General features: G+C 35.3%; 1 protein-coding gene across 7 annotated transcripts; it reads right to left on the minus strand.

Annotated features, from left to right (window-relative positions):
* Positions 1 to 10,695: 10,695 nt before the first annotated feature.
* On the minus strand, positions 10,696 to 15,724 carry LOC147398351 (uncharacterized). 7 transcript variants are annotated; one of them, XM_086447514.1, is made up of 3 exons: positions 15,421 to 15,715; positions 14,669 to 14,940; positions 10,696 to 13,050 (listed from the first exon to the last, which is right to left on the minus strand). In XM_086447514.1, the coding sequence occupies exon 3, from the start codon at positions 13,025 to 13,027 to the stop codon at positions 10,907 to 10,909; it is 2,121 nt and encodes a 706-aa protein (XP_086303640.1). In that variant the 5' UTR covers positions 13,028 to 13,050; positions 14,669 to 14,940; positions 15,421 to 15,715; the 3' UTR covers positions 10,696 to 10,906. The 7 variants fall into 7 exon arrangements, with proteins under 7 accessions (XP_086303640.1, XP_086303636.1, XP_086303643.1 ...); XM_086447510.1 differs by having other exon boundaries at positions 10,696 to 13,731; XM_086447517.1 differs by lacking the exon at positions 14,669 to 14,940 and having other exon boundaries at positions 15,421 to 15,465; positions 15,571 to 15,713.
* Between the last annotated feature and the right edge of the window lie 7,374 nt (positions 15,725 to 23,098).

The raw sequence follows: 23,098 nt of genomic DNA on the forward strand, positions 1-23,098 counted from the left end.
AACTTTTTTTGTAAAGGATCTAGTATCTTTCATGGACAATCTTTGTGGCCACCTGGCCAAGTTACTCTTTCCTTCTTCCCTTTTCCTTTCTTAGAACTTTATGTTTTGCCTTTATTGATGTTTAAATTGATGATGTTCTTTCAGGCTTAGCATGGGTTGTTTGCCCTTGCTATAGGAGGATCAAATGATCTCCAAAGTGTCTATTCTTCCTATTCCTCTCTTTAGGCGAAGGACAAGGAGATATCTAACCTTAAGGTCAGGTTGGAGGGTTGCAAGAGAAGCTCAAGACCTTGTAGGACCAACTGACTCAGAGCTACTTGTCCTTTGAGGGCCAGTTGGACTAGATGATGAAGGAACTGGAAGAGAAGGAGGAGTTGAAAACTAAGGTTCTCGAGGAGTAGAAAGTTGCTGAGAATGTGAAGGACTGGGATGAAGCCCTATAAGAGGAGTGGAAGCTCCTAGCTAGGCTCAAAGCCACCATCCTCGAACTCTAGAAGGCTCCTCCCTTGATCGTATCCCACACTAGTTTCAATTCTCATCCCCTGATGCCTTCCGACATTGTTCCAGTCTCCTTCGTGTCCGACCCTTTTACCTCTAAAGTCATGCTTGTTGACCATGTGGAGGTCTAGGGTACTTTTATAAAATTTTCTTTTAATGTAACTTTTTTTCATATCAATGAATATGTTTCCCATTTTTTTGCATTCCTCCTTATGTCATTTTACAAAATTCTATTAATAAATTTTTTAATCCTGACTATTTTTTCTTCATAGAGTAAGGTTTGGTTCACATAGAACTGACCTTTCTTACCTTATGAAATAGAGTAAAGCTTGATTCTCATAGAATCGACCCTAACAAATTTTTTTGTTTTACTCACCTCATAGAGTGAAGCTCAGTTCACATAGAATCGATCTTTCTTCTGTATGAAATTTTTTTCTTCACTCATCTCATAGAGTGTAGCTCGACTCATATAGAACCGACCTTCTTGCCTAATGAAATTTTTTGTTTCACTCGTCTCATAGAGTGAAGCTCGGTTCACATCGAACCGACCTTCTTGCCTTATGAAATTTTTTGCTTCACTAACCTCATAGAGTGAAGCTCAGTTCACATCAAACTAATCTTTTTGCCTTATAATTTTTTTTTTGCTTCACTCACCTCATAGAGTGAAGCTCGGTTCACATAGAACCCACCTTCTTGCCATATGAAATTCTTTGCTTCACTCACCTCATTGAGTGAATCTCGGTTCACATAGAACTGACTTTCTTGCCTTGTGAAATGTTTTGCTTTATTCACCTCATAGAGTGAAGCTTGGTTCACATTGAGCTGTCTTTCTTGCCTTATGAACTTTTTTTCTTTACTCACCTCATAGAGTGAAACTCGGTTCACATAGAATCAACCTTCTTGCCTTATGAGATTCTTTGTGCATTCACAAAATAGGAAATCAGACTCAATGGAAATTCAGTAGTTCAAGAGAGAACAAAAGGATATATATAAATTAACTTAACTTGGGACCTTCCCCTAAAGAATCCTTGTAAATTTTTAACAACTGAATTAAAAGAAAGTAATAAAATATCCCACAGACTATTTTACTTTGACTGAAAGTGAAATAAAAGAAATACCTAACTTATTATTTCCTACTGATAATACATTTTCAGATTAAAAGCATCCCACGGTGATTCGATTGAATCTCCAACCATTATCTTTAGATGGATGCCCCAACTTTATCGAGCTTATCGATAATGTAAGGCCTTTCCTAAGTTTTTCATTTTTTGGAACTCGTGTGTTTTGGAAAACTTTCCTCAGCATCAAGTCTCTTGATTTTGCGCATCTTTCGATCATAAGACTTTTCAACTCCTGATGCTATAGCCCGAGTCGCTCCTGCACCCTTTCTCTCATCTCATTCATCCAATCGAGGTTCCAAGATATAAACTCATCGTTGACGATGTCTCTAGCCATACTAGTTCTACTAAGTCGGGAACCTATATTTCTATTGGAATTACTACATCCTTCCCATATGCTAGAGGGAACGGTGATAAGTGCCATAGTTCGATAAGCCCATAAAATGATATGTAGCTTGTTTACTCACCTTCATTTTCACTCGTTTAACTTCTTCAAGCTATCCAGAATTTGTTTTGTTCGATGCCTTGGCCTATTAGTTTCCCTGTGGGTACCTTGGTGTGGAATTCAACCTCCTTCATATTCCAATAATAAGCCATTATAAGGCTTCTTTTGAATTGCTTCTTGTCGTCGATCACCACGACGTACGGTATCCCAAACCTAGTTATGATTTGTTCCCACAAGAACTTGACCACATCTTTTTCCTTGATCTGAGTTAATGGCACAATCTCTATACATTGGTGAAGTAATCAGTTTCGACGAGCAGGAATCCCTTTTAGCGATGACTCGGAGAAAAGGTCCTATGATGTCCAAAGGGGATAATGAAATGCCATGGACTATCGATTGAATGCAATGCCTCTTATGATTGATGAATAATCCGAGCATGCTTATGACACTTAATTGCACTTCTGAGTGAACTTTGCATCTTCTTGCATGTACAACCAGTAATACCTCTGGGTTATTGCTTTGTGAGTCAATGACCTTCCTTTCGCATGGTGCCCGTACACCCTTTCGTGTATCTTGTCCAATACTAGCCTTGCTTCTTATGTATCTAAGCATCTTAAGTGTGGGCCACCGTATGACATCCTATAGAATTCTCCGTCTATCATGATGTACAGACCCCCTTTCCTTCTTAACTTCCAAGCCTACTTGGGATTTTCTGGAAGAACTCCCGACCTTAGGTATTTTACTATATCATCTTTCTAGCTCGGTCTTTTTTCTATCTTCATGAAGTATTTTACCCTTTCGATCTTAGTGCTTGGTCTGTTATGAAATTCGACTGGTATGGTTCGAACTTCCATTTTCCCAAGCATTGATGCAATATATGCCAGTAAATCGGCGTGCCTATTGTCATCTATAGATATTCATACTATTTTGACATTTTTAAACTGCTAAATCGATTCCTGGATGAGGTTCACATATTTGGCCATCTTTTTATCCCTCGTTTGGTATTCCCCTTTACATTGCTCCACCACCAGCTAAGAATTGATATAGAGTTGAAATGCTTGGATTTTTTAGATTTCGAGCCATCTTTAACCCTTTGAGTATCTCTTCATACTCTATTTCATTGTTGGAAGCTCTAAATCCAACTTTTACCAAATTTTCTAACTTGTCGTTGCTCGGAGTAACTAATACCATTCCAATGCCCAATCCTAAAAAATTAGCTGCCTCATCAATGAATAACCCCCATCAGGTTTTTGGGCTCATAGGGTTGGGTCTATCATCTTCAAGTGGTTCCACATCTTCTTCCTCTACCCAATATGGATCCTTTACTATAAAGTTAGCTAGGAAATCTATTACTACCTATCCCTTCTGAGCTCTTCTTGGTTCAAAAGTTAAATCGAATTCCCCTAAGTTAATCACCAATTTAGCAATTCGTCTAGATTACTCTAACCTATAGAGGACTTCCTTGAGCGGGTAGTCCGTAATGACCTTGACTTTGTGGGCTTGGAAATAGGGCCTTAATTTCTACGCTGAATATACTAGTGTTAGTCCAATCTTCTCAGTAATGTTGTACTTAACTTTGGACTCACCCAACATTTTGCTTATAAAGTAGATCGGTGATTCCTTTTTGTCCTCCGTACTATATAGAACTTAGTTTATCATCACCAGAGTAGCCAATATATAAATGCCTAAAATCTCCTCGTCCATTGGTTTGCTCAGGGCTAGAGGTGTCCCGAGATAAGTTTTCAAATCAAGGAAGGCCTTTTTGCATTGCACTGTCCATTCAAACCTTGTCCCTTTCTTGAAGTACAAAGAGTGGTCGAAACTTATCTAAAGACCTCGAAACGAATCTACAGAGCGCGAAAACTCGTCAGGCTAGCTTCTGTACTTTCTTCATGCAAGTTGGAGAAGGCATCTTCGCTAATGCCATTATCTAATCTGGTTTAGCTTTTATTCCCCTCTTTGTCACCATATAGTTGAGGAATTTTCCTGACAAAACTACGAATGTGCATTTCATCAGATTGAGGCACATTCCGTATTCTCTCAACTGAGTGAACGTTTTTACTAGGTGTTCCATATGATCTTCAAATTGTTTGCTCTTGGCAAGCATATCATCTATGTACACCTTCATTGTTCTTTCGATCTTGTCCTCGAACATCTTAGTCACTAGTTTTTGGTATGTCGCTCCAGCATTCTTTATGCTGAATGACATTACCTTGTATCAAAAGAGGCATTGCTCTGTAATAAATGCCATCTTTTCTTGGTCTTTGGGAGCAAGTTGTATCCGGTTGTACCCTAAATACCCGTTCATGAATGAAAGTCTTTCATGTCCAATTGTAGAATCTACCAACTTATCTATCCTCGAGAGAGGAAATCCATTTTTTGGATAAGCCTTTTTGAGATTAGTGAAGTCAATGCATACCCTTACTTGACCATCTTTTTTAGGTATCGCAACTATGTTCGCAATCCAAGTCAAAAATTGTACCTCTCGAATGAATCCAGCTTCCAATAACCTAATTACATCCTCATTGACAACTTGCCTCGGTCTTGGGGCTAACCTTCGAGGTCTCTACTATACAGGCCATAATCCATAGTCCAAGTGCAAATGATGAACTGTGACTTGTGGATCTATACCTGGCATGCCTCTCAAAGATCACGCAAAACCATCCGATTTTTCCTCAAGAACTGGGTCATTTTCCACCTTTCTTTATCACACAATCTTGACCTTACAAAGGTCAGATGTACACCTTCTTCCCCTAAATTGACCAACCTTTCTATCATTGATACCTTCTCTATCAATGGTTCCTTTTATAATTATTATTGATCTTGACCCTTGAATGGGTTGGGTTTTGCTCCTTCAATTCGATCTTTATGCTATCTATTCCTTCCTTCTTTTATCGCATTGGCAAAATAGTTTTAGATTGCCACCTAGTCTTCTCTTATCTCCATAAGCCTTTTTCTAGTCAAGAAACGCATGACCTGATGATAAGTTGAGGGTACAACCTTCATTTCATGTATTTACCTCTTCTCTAGTATGGCATTGTAGGATGAATTGGCCTCAATTACCACAAATCTAGTTATCACCACCTCAGGCCCTACTGCTACGGGTAGGGTGACTTCCCCAACAAGCAATACTAGATTTCCTTTGAATCCATACACCTTAACTTCAACGTGTTCTAACCCTCAGCTGTTGATTAAAAGAGAATGTCTATCGTACTTCCAACATTGATAGGGATTCATTTTAGGTCCACCATTCCAACTACCAATGTAACGACTAGGGCATCGTTGTGTGGAATTTTCACCCCTTCCAACTCCTTCTCAGTAATGTTGTTGCCTTATTTCCCTAGACTATTTCAAGTACTCGCGCCATGACTGCTTTCTTTGAGATTTGGTGGACCTCTTTATCATGTTATAACTTCCTAACCTTAATCTGATGTGAGATTTCAATTACCTTATCAGACCCAAATTCTCTAAAGATGGTGTTGAGTACTCTCTAATCTTTATATTCTTATGTTGGTGGTGGTCTCCTTAGAGGTAGAGGTGGGGTATCTCACCTCCTAGGCTCTTTTTTTGCTATTACTACGTACCACCTAAGTTTTCCCTAATCAACCATGTTTTGGATTATATGATTCAACCTCCATCAATCATCAGTCAGATGATCTTATGCTCTGTGGTATTCATAGTATGACTTTCCTAGCCTCCATTGGTAATTTGGAGGAGGTGGCATGAAGCTAGGATTTCTCCTGATGTGCTTCAAGATTTTAGAGGGCATCTTAGTTAATGGCGTCAAGACTCTTCTTGAGTATCACAAACTTTGATTTGTAACTTCTCTCGTCATCTTTCTATCGGCAACCTTTTCTTCACATTTCCTCTTGTTTTCAACTTTTACCTTGGTCGGGGTAACAACAATTACAATCGGTTCCACTTCCCGAGACCTACTCCTCAGTGTTTACTCTAGGGTAATGTATTTTTCAACTGCTCTATGCAGATGTTCCAACCTTTCTGGCAGATTGGTAATTAATTCTTTGTGTGACCTGGTCCCTAGTATAACTATGTTGACGTAAGCCTGAATCGCCATGCCATCTGAAAGGGCCGTCGATTTACGGGTGCAGATTTACTTTTTATTTTTAAGAGTCACCACCTAGTTTTAAAGTCTAGGAATCGAAACATGACTCTAAACCGATAAAAAGTACTGAACTACAAAAAATGGGTCCGAGGATCACGTTATAGGATTGGAAGGTGTTTGGCACCAATCTTGTCCGACGAACGTCGATCTTTACTTTTCCTAAAAATTTTACATTGCAAGAAACCTAAAAATTAAAAATAAAAAGATTACCTTCTTTACCTGGGTGATTGTGACGGTCGATTCCTTCAGAAACTGGCGAAAAACACTCCTTATATGAATATTCCCGTTTTTGTCTTCGTCGCTAGATTTACTTCCGTTCTTCTAGATGAGATTTTCTTCTCATAGATCTGAATATTTTCTAACTTTTTTGAGGTGTTTTAAGAAATTTTAGGTGAAAAAAAATAAAGTTTGGGTGTTATGTATGGACTTGGGACTTTATATTTAAGGTTTTGGGAAGTCTTGCGAGAGTTTTTAGCCTCTCTTTCCTAAGATTTTTTTTGACTTGCGAATTTAGGAGGTAGATATCCCTTTTTAAAGAGCTTTTGGGAGATTAGGATTGGAGATTAGCTCACTTAAAGATAAGATTAAGTTATTTCAATTAGAGTTTACTTAGGTTTTATTTGAATTTTGAATTTTAAATTTTGACTTACGTAGAATGAAGATTTTTTAAGTGTTTAAAGAACCCCCCCAATTAAATTATATTTTTAATTCTTCGGGACACCGATGGATCGAGGGTTCTTTATAAAATATCATGTAGGCCCCACTTAAATAGATGGGCCACCACTTAAAATTTTACCTATGAATTTGATTAATTGATTTTATTTATTCAAAAATTTTAATTTAATTTATTAAGATTTTTTAATTTACGTTAATTAATGTTTTAATTATTAGTTTCAGATTTTTGATTTTTAGGGTTTGAAAAATTATTGTTTTGCCCTCAAAGAGGATTTTTGTGTTGAGATGTTGTTTTTCAATATTTTGGGATGCTTTGAAATCAGTTTTTTGTATGAAATTCAATGAAGTATTGGTTTGTGTAACTTACAGGTTTTTTGCGTGAAATGATTGTGGACTCTATGATGGGCATTTTCTTAATTTAGTCAAATTTTATGAAAGTCGACAAAATAGCTTATTTTATTTTAATTTGTTATTTTATGTGTTCAAAAGAGTTTTCTTAAGCGTAATGTAGGCTCTAGGGATGTTTTGATATTAGGGTATTTTGATAATTTTGTAATTTTTTAATGATTTTTTTTGTAAAGCTTCTTTTTATCTGAAAATGATGATTTCTATATTTTGGGTCATATTTTCCTAGCGTAACGTAGTTTCTAAAGTTTGCTCGTTTGAAATATCTCATTTGAATTTTGGAAACACATCTAATAACAAAAAAAAAAAAAACATTGGAGTATTCATCCATCATTAGGAATCGTCGCAATCAAGTTGAGTTGATTAATTAGGCGAATGCAAAAATCGGGTGTCTACACCATCCTCGGGGTTCTCTACCATTAATAGTGTACGAAAATGGTCATGAACAAGTGAATACTCTCCTTCTCTTCTTGTCTTAGATAAAATTGGACATTGGCTTTGACTTTCCTGCGTCTGTTATGGATATACTGAGACACAAACAACTCCTCCAACTATTGGAAGTTCTCGACCGAGCCTTGCGGTAAGCCTTGGAACCAAGTAATTGTTTTCGGCCTTAACGTGAAATAGAACATCTTGCAGGTGAGCGCATCATTCCCCTGATAAAGGATTGTTAGGTTCTTGTAATGCATGATATGTTCAATAGGATCCTTGATCTCATCGAAAGAATCAAACTTTAGTATGTATAACTTCCTCAGTAGTTCAGCATTCTGGATCACTTGTGTCAATGGTGATGTTTTCAATCCACTTAACTATCGAACAAGTGAGTCGTCCCATCTGCCCTCCCCTGTCATATCGTCTTCTCCCCATCTTAGCAAATCTTCCACCTCCCTAAGAGTTAGAGGATTCGGTGGTAAGTTGTGCCTCTTGCTGATCTGATTCGGTTTTGACCATACTTTTGGGTCATGATTCCTAGTTTGACGCATGGAATCAACATTGCCTCCTCTATTCTCTGACCCTTTTATTTTCTACCACCACAACTGCTCGTTTTGCCTCATAGGAGCTTTAATCTAATTGGATTGCTGATCGATATTTTGCTAGAACTATGTCCTGACCTATGCCAATAGAGCTCGAAAATCTTCTGCAGGATTCTGATTCCCCTATGTTTCTTGTGCTGTAGGTGCTTGGTTCTCCACGACTGACCCCACTGTCGCTCCTCCCGTCGATTTTGTTCCAACTCCTGGTACTCCTCACCTATTATTGTTCCTTGTATTTGTCATGTGTATGTCGTGATTGATGTTTTCATTCTCACAGACGGCGCTAATTGTAAAGGTTGATTTTGTGATTACCTCGAGATTGCTTTTGCTTCATGTGATGTATAATACTTCCAAAAAACTTCTTTGTTACTTGTTCCATAGAGCCTCCGATACCTAAGTTAAATTCTATCAAATTCTTTATAATAAAGTTTTTGTAGAAAATTTTGCGTACCTTTGATATGGGGATTCATCCTTATTTATAGAGAAAGAATTCTTTATTTACATGTTTCCAACCTCATTTCCTTTTTTTTCATGGGATTGGAATCGTATAGGATCTTTTCTCTAGGAATCCATTTTAATTTTGTCGTCCAAATCCCAAGATCTCAAGGATTAGATCCCTCTTTATTCACATAATTCCATTCTCCCGAGCAATATATACTCGTAGCAATTCTAAGCGACTGCTCAGACACGGTCAAAAGAAAGAGAATAATGAACTTCCCTGCTTCTGATTGACACGTGGCATTATCTCATCGATCAAAGAATTTATACCTCCACAACTAACATTAATTTTGTTTCCACACTAGATCTTACACTTTTCACCTGTGCAATTAGATTTTGGATTTGAAAACCGCATTGGCTTGGATAAATCTACCATTGTATGTTAGTTCTTTTAGTAGGACCAACAACTAAACCGAATCGAAATAAACCTCGATCGTTCCACTGAAGATCTACGACTGTCTGAGCATGTTTTATTCAAACCCATGCTCCATTCAAACTTAAGTAGCAAAACCCTAACCTTTTGAAGGATTGATTTTGGGGTAGCCCTCGATTCTTTATTTGAAATCCGACCATTCCTTCACGGAGTTCCTTGATTCGTTCTTACCATTGTCCTCATCATGTGTACGTTGTCATTTGTTTTGTTTCTTATGGATGACACCAATTGTAGAGGTCAATTTTGTGATAAATCGGCTTCGATCATAATTTCATGATTAAATCCATAAAATAAAATAAAAAACATGAAAAAGAAAGAACATAAGGGTTTTTTACATGGTTCGGCAAACGTGCCTACATCCATGGGCTCTGGGAACCTTTTCACTATAAAATCTTACGGTTACATGACCTCCTCATCTCGATCTCCTCTCTCCTCTCAATTTCTTTCTCTCTCTTTACAATGGCCTCCATGCCTTTAAATAGAAAAAATCTTTAAAATAATCATAATTTTAATTAAATTATTATTGACCCAATTACCCCTTATCTAAATTAGTAATTATATAAAAGAGAAAAAATCATCTTAAAATGAGATTCTTCCTTAATAAGATAGAGTCATCTTCAAATGATGCCACGTGCTTACCTTGGGATGCCTATTAAAGGTGCGAATGAATGATCCGGATGGAAGACGATTTTATCCCTCCACACTATTCAACCTCTATAACAAAATATTTTAAATGTACTAAACCTTGTCTTCAATCCAATCTTGTCAACATCATCTTAACCTTTTGTTAAAAAGGGGGGAAAAAAAACCTCAATTTTTAATCCAACATTTTATCTCTTCAATTTTCCCAAAAAACCTATCCCTATTTTGTTCTAGTGGTTAGGTTGAAGGATGTAAAATGGTCAAAAACAAGAGTAAATATATTTACCCAAAAGTTTGGAGATTACTAATTTTGAGAAGAAAAATTCTAGTAGATTTGGCAAAAGGTTAAGGATGAGGACATTTAGATCATTTTGGTTAGTCCCTCAAAGAAGACTAGAGCCAACGAGTGGCATCTACTCCATAAAGTGGGGAATGTCTAAATCACTCTTAAAAAATTGGGGGCCAGGTCCTCTGTAGTTCTTTTTTCAGGCAATTCCCTGCAATAGTCTTGGACAATAGAGATATCAATCCGTAAAAAAAAAAAAAAAAATAAATAAATCCATACCATTTAAATTGAAGATTCAGTCGCCATTTGTTTTCAAAAGCTTTGATCATGATTTTAAATATTTCTTTTTGTAGATTTTTTTTTTCTTTTCTTTTTAATCTGATCTATGCTCCAAAATCCAAAGGATTTGGGTGTTTTTTTATTTTCAAAGACCATTCAACACTGTAGAAAATCACTGCAGAGAACTAAAAGAAAAAAGTATTACAAAGTATCAACATTTCATGAATTACCCCGGAGAATTGGTAACTAAGTTAGTGGAATGATTTCATGTACTTCATACTGTACCCTTCACACGGTCTCAGTAGTGAACTTCGGACAAAAAAAAAATAAACAGGACTTCGTAGATGGACAACAGAGAAATTCTAACGTACAAAAATGGTAATCAAGTACAGTAGCACCTGCAGATATAGAGAGAAAATACCTTCGTACCAACATAATTATAAATACACCTCAAAATCTGGAACGGCAAATTAGCTCTTAAGCCGCCTAAGAGGTAATGCGTCAGGTTCCAGATGCCAAGAGTCTTCTGGGATGCCATAGCGTCCGATTCCTGGAACCGTGAATGCTGGAATGCGGTGAGAAAAGCTAAGCATCTCTGTTTTTAATACTCCACACATCAACCCAAACCCATCGTACCGATGTCTTTGAAAGAAAGTCATACAACCTTTCACCTCAACCATCCTCGCTACACTAATACCATCCTCTTCAGAGAAATCTGAAAGGATCTCAACGATATGACATTGGTAATTTTTATAGTCGGACTGTTTCCACTTCACATTCCAATTCTTGTACATAGCCCAAATCTCACCTTTTCTTGGATAAATCTTGTAGAACAACTTATTCGAACTTTGTTGGTACTTCACCGAGTATGAGAACCAAGAAGTTTCAAGATTGAGTACAGTTTTACCGACTTTAAATATTCCGCACATGATGGGTAGGTTTTCTTTCTCCCAGTGAATCTCGTAGTCAAGAATAGAATTTGGTTCCAAAAACGTCACACACACTTGGCTGGCTGAAAGTACATTGTTTATTAGGACGTATCGTCGAGGCATGGCATCATTACCACTATATATAGCCCATATCTGACCAATTGAAAAATCATTTCTAGACCAATTGAGCTTCAAAGCAGGGTTCTCGATTGGTGGAAGGTTTCGGGACTTGAGGTTGGCTTTATTATTGGGCAAGGCCAATGGATCAAGCTCAAACATCCCATCTTCAACTTTATCCATCTCTCCGCCCGTAAACTGAAATACTGGAATATTATGAGAGAACATGTACAAATTATTAGGGGAGATCCGAAAAGTGGATTTATTTTCTTCATCTACGTCTCTTCGGAAGATGCTCTTGAATCCCTCGACTTTCACCAAACGTGTGGCAAGTATACCCAAGTACTTAAAATCATCGCTGACAATTTCTACAATCTCAAATTTACATTTTTTAATTGTTTCAGGATCATAGGACCACTCAAATAGGTCCCAATCCTTGTACATTGCCCAAACCTCGCCTTTCTTAGGATAAATCTCAAACTCCTCCTCTGTTGCACCATGAACCCAAGAGCAAATATGGGAAAATACCTTGGTCCCATTTAGCTTCTCTTCGCTCATCTCCGAATCCAGATCAAAGGACCCACAAACAACTGGCAAACCTGCGTCACACCATCTGCTCTCATCTTCAGTTAATGGGACTGGTTTCAACCATGTAACACTCAAATCAAACTCTGACTTACTATTGATCCGAGCATATCTACGAGGAAAATTTGCTTTAAGTTGAGCAGCCCAAATTTGTCCAACTTCAAAAACCTCATGGTGTTTGTTATTCTCAAAGTTGTGAAAGCATGGTTTAAGCTTTTTTTCAGCCACAGATTTTGGTGATTGGGGTGTGTTCCTCTTCAAACTTGTAGAAATTGTCTGAGTAGGAGAATTCATACCGTCTTCAGCACTATCTAATTCTCCCTTTTCCTCAGATATCATACAAGAAGAATCCAAAATGGCTTCTTGGGGACCAATTTTCTCCGTTTGTTCATCAATGTTATGGTTAGCTAGTAGATTGGCTCCCAAATTCGTTATCTTCGGATACAAATTCCCACAGTTTGCCCAACTCTCACCCCTCTTCGAATCAAATGCAGAACGCTTTTCTCTATCTGAAAGCACGGAGAATGCATCACGTGTGAATTTCAGAGCTAATGTTGTTCCAGGGAACTTACTCTTGTTGGGTTGCAACAGAGTGACAAGCTTCTGATATCGGGATTTTATGTCAAAATCATTGGCTGAAGGAAGGAGTTGAAGTACCCAATAATAGTCCATACCATACCCTGGAAACTTCATGTTGGCAGCACATAGAATGTCGCAGACAGTTAGCATCAAATTGATGTTATTAAGTGACGGAAAAAGCTTTTTTGCTTCTAGTAATTTGTCCCTAGCACCCATGTAATCTTCACTATTTACCAACTTTTCCGCAGTTGCCTTGGCACGAAGAGCTTCCAACTTCTCGTGATTCATCTCTCCTTTGAATTCAAACACCAATTCTCCAAAACCCAAAATTCTAAAAATTTGAAGTACCCAACTAGTCACATTGCTTTCTTGATCAAACATTCTCTTTTCAAATCCATGTTGATCTGAAAATTTTCAAATTAAATTGGAAAAATATATCAGACCTATTAAACACTACATTGCTATTACCACTAACAAGTCAGAAACCAAACACAAATGAGAGTTCGGAGAAAAACAAGTAGAACTTCAATTTCAGAAGATTCCCCCTTTTCTGTTAATGGTGACATTCTTACTTCAATCAATCTATGCACTTTCAAAATGTGAAACATCTTCTATGATTAAGGTTAATCGTAACCTAAATCAGTTGCACAAAAGCTGACTATTGTTTGTGACTGCCAGCAGAAAAAAAAAAAAAAACTTTTTTCTTTTGCTATCTAAAATCTTGGACAACTTAAAGGCTAAAATATTAAATAAAAAAAAAAAAAAAAAAAAGGAGATGAAATGCAAGAGAATCTTTCTACATTTTCTCAAAATTTCAACCATATAAACAAAACCACCATGAATCAGTAAAACCATAACTACATAATAATTGAAAACAAGAAAGAAAAAAAAAATCCCCACTCACCTGTCTGTTTCTGTCAATCACAGATTTAAATAAACCAAGAACCCTAGTAAAAAATAATCTCTAAGAGCAACTCCAACCCACATCTCTAAATTTCCCGTCCAATTTGATATCTTCCCTAAATTTAAATAAGATGTTCACCTCTGAACCAACTTGAACTCCAACCGACCCCTTCTCTAGAACACTGTTCATTAACTTGAAAAAGTTGAAAAGTGAAGGGGATAAAAATGGTATTTAAAACATGTTCTATGAAAAGAGAAGGTAAAAGATAACATTTATAGAAAGAGGGGGACAAATAGGTATTTAAAAAAGATTTAGAGAGACCCTTTAAGATTTCTCGAGATCTCTATATTTGGAGATGTAAACAGTGATTTAGAGGGGTTTCTCTAAAATAGAGGTTGGAGTTAGGACTGCAACCAGGGCGGTTGGCCCAAACTCAACCTAATTGATGGGCAAGCTTGGACCGATTTATGTAGAAGATGAGTTGAGCCTGGGTCAGAATATCTAAGCCCGAACCCGATGCTATTTACTAATATATAAATATTTTAATATTAATTATAGATTTTTTATTTAACTTTTTTTTTCCATCTTATTATAACTTGTGGACATTTGGTTATTATTAATGTGCAACTTTGGTTTAGTATGGTTTATCTAAATGTTCTCTCAATGATGGATTTGAAGGTTTGTATACGATTTTATTTACCAGTAATTTTGTTTTCGATGCTGTATGTCTTTTTTAAAAATATAAATTTATTTGCTAATCAAAATGAAATTAGGGCTATTCAACGAGTCCAACCTGACCACACTGCCCAAAATTACCTCACTCAGGCTAACCTAAACTCAACCTGATTTTAGAGGATCAAGCTCTGGTTAGTGAACTTAGGCCCAATGGTCGAGTTGAGTAGAGCTCGGGTTGGGGGTTCTGCTACTTGGGTTGAGCCTGGGTTTACCCTCCAACCCACCCAGGTTGCAGCCCTAGTTGGAGTTAGGTTTGGACGTCTCTATCACTAAATTTAGAGTTTTAGAGACCGGTGGGAGTTGCTTAGAGTTTCAATATTATAAAGCAAATGCAGGCTTAGAACAAGGAATCTGGAGGAGAAAAAAAACAGAGATAATCTCACTTTTCTCAAGTTCGGTTTCAGAATCATGATTTTGTTTCTGAAATTCAGTCTCGTGCTTCGAGTAATTTGTCCCTAGCACCCATGTAATCTTCACTATTTATCATCTTTTTTTTGCAATTTCCTTGGTTCAAAGCGCTTCCAACTTTTCGTGATTTATCTCTTCTTTGAATTCAAACACCACTTCTCCAAAACCCAAAATTCAAAAAATTCAAAGTATCCCATTACTCATTTTGCTTCTTTATCAAACATTCTCTTTCCAAATCCATGTTGATCTGAAAATTTTCAAATTAAATTGGAAAAATAAATCAGACCCATTTCACACTACATTGTAATTAGCTCTAACAACTTAGAAACCAAATACAAATCAGAGATTGGGAAAAAAAAGGTGTCAATTTCAGAAAATTCCCCCCCCCCCCCCCCTCTTTGTTTTTTTTTTTTTTTTTTTTCTGTTAATGGTGACACTCCTACTTCAATCATTCTAGGAACTTTCATAATTTGAAACATGTTCTATGATTAGGGTTAATTGTTACCTAAATTAGTTGCACAAAAGCTGAATATTCTTTCTGAATGCCAGCAAAAAAACCTTCTTTCTGTTGCTATCTAATATACTAGACAACTTAAAGACTAAAATATGAAAAATGAGAGAACCTATCTACATTTTCTAAAAATTTCAACCGAAAAAAAAGACACATCATGAATCAGTAAAACCACAACTACAGAAAATTGAAAAAATAAAATAAATACCCACCCACCTTTCTGTTGATGTTAATCGCAGATGTATATATAAACCAAGAACCCTAGAAACAAATAAGCTCTAAAATTCAACATTATATAGCAATTGCATCTTAGAACAATGAATCTGGAGGAGAAAAAAAATATAAAAAACTGAGATAATCTCTCACACTTTTCTCCAGTTCGGCCTCAGAAATCAGAATCATGCTTTTCTTTCTGAAATTCTGTACTCTTGCTTTTATAGTTTTGAGAGAGAGAGAATTGATGACTCTGTACAATCTGAATGAGAGAGAGCTATCCTATTTTGTTCTTTGTGTTTTACGGTTCTACCCTTTTAAAAGTTGTAAGATTCTTGTCTCGAGGATTTTAGGCCTTTATTCCAAGCTATTTATGGGGTCAATTTTTTTTAGGAAAATGCTAGAATGACACGGCCTTTACTGCGATTCTCACAAGTCTGACGTGGCATTTGCACGTAATCATAGATGTGTTTCCTCGTGAAGTGATTAAAACTCATCTACGGTTATGTATGCATCTCCATGTTAGAATTGTGAGAATCACAATAAATCCTATGTCACCCTAGCACGACTCATTTTTTTATATTTTAAGCCCATGGTTGGTGAGAATCCAACACTCTCGCACGTATTACGGCATTTAAGTAGTCATAGTCACATTTATGTGGAAGGGTATGTAGAGATTCGAAGATACGATGGTGGGTCAAATTTGTCAGTCTTTTCGACTATATTTTGCCATGTCTTGTTAATATTTGATGACATGCTCCATTGACCTTGGTCTCATTTAATGACTTTCATACTATAACCTAAATGTCATAATCTTTGACTTTTAGTAAAAAATCTTGAAAATTTTTTACCAAAATATCAATAATTCTCAATTTCTTCAATCTCTCGGATAAATTATTTTAAACTAAACAACAGCCTCGTTTTCAATTCATCATATTTGTTTTTCTACTCAAAAGGCTTTTTTTGCTCTTGAGATTTACCAGTTGAAGGATAGAGAATTTTAAAATTGAAAAATTAAGGTAAAACTTGATAAGAAATCCATTATTTTTTTTTACTTCTCCCGCATTCTATCTTGCTCTTGTGGTTTGAAAGTTAAATAGAAGATTTGTAAGATCGATAATGAGGGTAAAAGATTATATCTAAATGATGGGTGTTGTTCATTGTGAAGTAAAAGTTCAAAATCATGAAATGAGATGATCGATCCAAATTCGTCACAACTATGAAAGAATTTTCATGTCTAAATCTTTTTTTGTTATTAAAAAAAATCAGGAATACTTATAGCAATGTTTTAAAAATAGAATTGGGTTGACGGTCCAACCAAGATATCTATAAAAAGAAGATTTGATTCTCAATGCACCGATATTTTATTTAGAACCATTGGATTCTTTTAATTGATGGTGGATCCATTCAGATCATTGGTTTAGAAGAACATATTCTTCAAAATTCCCTACAATTTCTCTCTTTTAGAAATAAAAGATCTAAAAAAGTCGTCCATTATTTACTTATTTTAGGGCATCTCCAATGGAATGCTAAAGTTTCACTTGTTAAATGTGCCACGTATGCACTTTTTCACTTGTTAGTGCATTTTAACAGTGAAATTTTAGTGAGTGACTTACATATTCCAATGGACACGTTAACTCACTTGTTAGTGTATATGTTACCCACTTTACCTTTATCACTTCTTACACTTTTACTCACACCAATGGCTCTATTCCAATGATTATTTTTATTAATAATTTATTTTTTTCTTTATAACTTGTCTATTTTACCTCCTTGTATTCATCTATCTTAAATTTAAAGTAAAACAAATGACTTCATCATCCCGATTTATTCTTATGATTGAATCTAACTCTTCTACATCTTTAAGTCCTTCAAGCAACGAGAGTTCATCCTTTGAGGATCAAGAGATGTTTAATAAGCATTATAAAAAATGAGTGCAAAGGACAATTAATTTGTTGCCGGTTCAAATGCTAGCAACACTCCTAGAACCAGTTGGGAACAAATGATTTATTAAGTGTGACTGAGAGGGAACCCATTTACAAATATGAAGAGATTATTTCACCGAAAATTCTACAAATCCAGTTGACTAATTTTGCCGACATTACTGAATGTAATGATAACTCTTTTTTCATATTTTAAAGGATGTTGAAACGTATGACGAGTATCGCATCCAAAAGAAAGATTGTTGTGGTCATTTGGGGTGCTCTTCCATACAAAAGATGATAGCTTCAATATGTATATTTGCTTATGAATTATCAACATATCATTGTGATGAGTACCTAAAGATTTGTGAGACCACTGCGATCCAGAGCTTGAAGCACTTTTGTGGTGCTATAATTGCATTGCACGATGCACAATGCATATGTTCACCGAATGAAAAAAATGTGACACGTTTGCTTCAAGGAGAGGAAAGAGATTTCCCAGGCATGCTTGGCTCTTTAAATTGTATGTATTGAGAGTGGAAGAACTATCCCATTGCGTGGCATGACAAGCACAAAGGCCATCATCATAAGCATACCCTCATATTTGAAGCAATTGCATCTTAAGATTTATGGATTTAGCATGATTTCTTCGGTATGTCAGGTTCACACAATGACGTGAATGTTATAGATCATTCCCTACTATTCGACAATCTCATCCATAGTAAAATGCCTTATGTTAATTGCGATATAAATGGGTGTCAACATATACTGGGGTATTATATAACTGATGGCATATACTCTCAATGGGCAACTCTGATGGAAACGATTGTGCACCCAATAACGAAAAAAGAGAAATTATTTGTTAAAAAACATGAGACTAAGAAAAAATGTTAAAAAAGCATTTGGTGGTTTGCAGATCAAGTGGGTTATAATGTAAGACGGGTGCATTATTGGAATAAAGATGATATTTTTATCATACTACACAACATGATCGTAGAAGACTAGTGTGGCATAAACGTCGAAAGATGGACACCTACACTAGAGTAGACTATCTTCCTTTTAGAATACTGTCGAAATCCAACATTTTTTGTGGCACACATATCATCTCATTTTAGTAAGATTCATAACAAAGGGACAAACACACCATTGACGTTTGATCTTATTGAACATTTGTGGACCTAGTGCAATGATCAAGTTGTTTAAAATGTTATTCCATTTAGAAATTTATTTGGTATTTCAAACTATTGTTGTTTTTTGTGATTTTTCAATCGTGTGTTGTTGTTGTTCTTAAAGAGTGTAAATTTATTTAAGTAATTGAGAACTTTTAATTTAAATTCAAATTCCATTATTGAATTAAAGTACTATTTGTTACATATATATAGAATTAAAATACTACCTATTACATATATTAAAATAAAGTATTACATAGTACATTTATGGAATTAAAAATACTTCATATTACATATATTAAGTTAAACTCTATTACCACTTAAGCCATCTCCGAAGTCCTCTCGCATTTGTGCCAAAATTTTCTTTTGTTGTGCAATTATCTAAGCTTTCACTTCTTTAGTGGGAATTAAATTTGGATCTATCATTATGATATCATTCTCGCACCTCATTCTTTCTTGTTCATGTTTGTTCGTAATCTTCATTTATTCTTGTTCGTCTTTAGTTTCCAACCTTAGTTGTTCTTGTTCTTATTTTGCTTAAATCTTCAGTCAATCTCGTTCATGTACCATAGTAATTTCTTTTTCAACAATTTCCTTTTGGTCATTTTTCAAGTTGCTAAATTCTTCAACGAATAAGTTTACAACATCGACATTTTTTTTTCCAACACATATTATTTACTGCTTTTCTTTCAGGGGGTCGTGGTAACTCATGAGATCCATGACTGAATGGTGAATCTTCATCGTCAAGGCTAACGGATCCTATAGTCGAACCCAATATTGCCGAAGTAGAAGAATTTGATGAATCTTTAGTTTTATCAACATCCACATTATATTGCCTCTCTTTTCTTGTGCAATCTTTTATTTTTTCTGTTAATGATCTTTGGTATAGGTAATTCATTTTGGACTGCCTTTGAGCAATAGCCAACAACCATCTCAATTAAAATGATGCCCCTCTTTTTCATAATATAATCGTTTTATAGCCCCTATCTACAAATAAAAAATAATAATTAAAATTAATCCAAATTTAAATCAATCATATGAGAAAAATGTGTTAACTAACTTACCTAATCTTCAATATTGTTTCCATTTGATGGCTATCTTTCTATCATGCGAACATATCCAGAATACTTGTTGAGGTGGGATTGGATGCTCGACCACCGATTCAACAAACCCAAAATATTTTCTTTGTCGTAAACCCAAAATATTGTTAAACTCGTCATAGATTCGATCCCATAATTTTCCTCTTGCTTAATTTGTAACCTTTGCTGCATCTTTTGAGACATGCAACCAGGCTTTACATAAGATTTCGTCTTCCTTCTTACTCCAATTAGGATTCATTTTCTTATGTTGTGTTTGACTCTTTTTTTATATTTATTATGGGAGGTTGTGTATCATTAGTTTGAGAAGATTGATGAGATGGAAATTATGATTCATCAAAAAAAAAAAAAATTGAGATGGATAGAACATTTGTGGATTGAACACATATTGAGAATCAAATTGTGAGGGTGTTTAAGAGTGATTGTATGGATTGAAGAATGGATGTGATAGATCCATAAAGGGAGAATAGGGAATGGAGAAATCAAATAATTGATGAATTTGAAGAAAATTTGATAGTGTAGAAAATTTGATATAATTTATACTGTAAACTATGTGAGAAAAAATAGTCAAATTTCCAATCGTTATTTGTTATTTAAATTTAACTTACTTAAAAAATAATTGAAATTCTCATTTCTTGTAAAAATAGTTGTTGTGGCTAAATGTAAAAACGTTTTAACACATGATGTGGCTAGCCAAACGGTGAGCCACAGTTAACAATATAGTTGATGACTAGCACCTTTAATTAGTGCCTTAATACGTCTGTTGGAATTTCTTTACTCCCTATAATGTAGTTACTAACACTAATAAGTACCTATAGTGTGTACGTTGTGGATGCTCAGGCTTATAGAGCCAAACAAATTATAGAAACCTTTTGTAGGTAAAATTCTAAAAATTGCTAATAAATAAAATCTCTAGGAAACCTCGAGCAGCTGGCTTAATGTAAATTTCAGACTGATAAGCGGTTAATGCGTAGGTCTTGAGTTCGATACCCAGTATGGGCATTAATTCCTTAAGGGCCACCCATGATGGCACACCCTCTTACTCAGAGTGTAGGATGTGCGAGCATTGCACGTGCCCCATGACTAGCCCTTGGACATGACCATGGTCTATGGACTAAGCAAAGCCTAAATATGGGGCTAGTCCACTATCTATAGGGATACTCGGCTATAAAAAAAAAAATTTTAAAAATCCAGGAGTATTTTAATTGTTTAGAAATCTTTAATCAAACAAAAACTTCAAGTTTTTTAGTCATCAGAGACTCAAGGAAGCTTGCTCTGACTTGCATAGAAGTTTGAAAGTGAGTTCCTTATACATCTCACCTTTTATCCCTTGCAATTCCTTGCAATAGAGATCCTCAGGATAAAAAAAATAGTGAGTATGCTTTGTGATTATAAGTGCGTTGGTCCATGAAGGCAAAATTGTAAATGGGATGGTGCGAACTCTTAACTTGAGCCACTCACCCTTGGTAAGGGTTTGAGTTTTTTTTTCTAAACTTTCTGAAGCTTCTTTTTATTATTGAATGACACTTTCAAATTTTCAAATTAGAAATGAGAAAATGAAATTGCAAACCAATGTTGAAAATAACTCCTAGAAGAAAAATCAAAGTCAAAGCCTTGTAAAACACCGAGTTTTTGATTCGTATCTCGAGGAAAAATAAATAATGAAAATTTGAAAAAATCTTGAAAGTGAGACTTTTGGGTGAAACTTTATGATATTTTTGATCATTTTTAACGGAATCTGAACTGACCATTGAATTCAAAATGATTGAAAAATATACTTTAACCTGTAAGTACGCTCAAGTGCGAGTTCGAATAGAAAAGTTACAAATTCCTCGATTACCGAGTCGGACTAGGTTAAAATAGTAACTTTTTGCTAGAGTAAGAATTATTAAGATTCGATTACACCATTGGATTCATAACGAAAAATTATTGAACATGAACTATTCATTTATCATTTTTGGAGCACGAAAAGTTGAATTATCGTCAAAAACGAAAATAACGTCAATTTTAGAGGTCACCTCAGGCCAAAAATGTAAATTTTTGGTAAAGATAGAAATTGTAGAAATTGATCACACCATTAGATCTGGAACAAAAAAATAAAATGAAATAGAGTACTCATTCGTTATTTTTGGAGTCCGAACAATCAAGTTATTATCGATCGAAACAATAGGCGAAATACCGATTTTGTCCCAAAATTTATATAAATAAAATTTTTAATATTTTTTTTATTCTTCATCTTCTCCCCAACCCATCCAAAATAACCAATGAAATTTTTTAAGGAAATTTTTTTTTTTTAAACTTCAACTTTCGATTCACTACAAATGGCTCACCGTCGTCAACTGACACAAAAGGGAGAAATGTTCGTAGTCGTGTTTTCTATAAAATCCACCCAATCTCTTTTCATTTCACTTTATCTTTCACCCTGTATTGTCAAAAATCAGCCGTATTTATATATAGGGATTTCGAAACTTTGACCTTGGATTTTGTCCATTTCGGGATCAAACCGTCCTTTGTCACAGAAGGGAGAAAGGACGACAGCATCGAGATCTTCAAAAGCACTATGTCAGATCCAAAAATCAGTTATCTCGAAGTTCTATCTATCTCGATTTTGGTGCCATTCGCCTCGATTTTCACGCATGCGCTTCTATCATTTCGCACAGAGATTGTAAGGAACTCTCAATTTCTATTAGTAATCATAGATTGTGAAAATTTCATTTAAAATTTTATTAAAAAATTGTGGTGAGTTTCTAAAAATATAGAATTCAATTGATTATTTCAAATTCAAGCCAGAACTTGCATATTTGATATGTTTAATTGTAATTTATAACAGATTATATATGGGTAGGATATTTCAATTGGTTATTTCTATTAGTTGGGTCCTGTGTACTGCTCGGACCCCGTTTTGATATATAATTTTGTACTTTTTCAATATTATTGATAAAAATAAATTTTATAATTGAAAAAATGATTTAATATTCATTGAACTCATATTGAGTTGATGAATATTAGAAAATGGATATTTTATTTGAGAGATTGAAAAATGTAAAAATTGAAAAAAGGGAAAAAGGGTATGAAATGGTAAAATGTCAGAGTCACACCTGAGGGGTGATATTTGCATTTTACATTGTTGTGTTGTGTGTAGGTTGGTAAACGGATATCCAAGGATAATTTTACTGGTTGTATGTTTATTTACTTTCTGTTAGCGTGAGGCGCTGTTTACTTTTCCGTTCAGTTATTTATTTTAGGCCGGGTGGCCATAGTTGCTTGGTAGGAAATTGGATATCCATTCTCAACCTTGTATTGTTAATTCTCTTTTGTTTTCAAATGAAAATAATATATATGTAGCTATTTTGTGAGCTGTTAAAAAGTCTGTGAATGCCTAAAGGGATAGTACGTCATATTATTTGGAGTGGTATACTATCCTAGGATGTACAGTAGGGATCACTAAGCTCATACGTGGTATGAGACGTGTATGAGAGTGAAGTCACAACTG

This window comes from Akebia trifoliata, chromosome 7, assembly GCF_017979445.1.
Source record: "Akebia trifoliata isolate Shusen 1 chromosome 7, ASM1797944v1, whole genome shotgun sequence".
NCBI classification, from domain to species: domain Eukaryota; kingdom Viridiplantae; phylum Streptophyta; class Magnoliopsida; order Ranunculales; family Lardizabalaceae; genus Akebia; species Akebia trifoliata.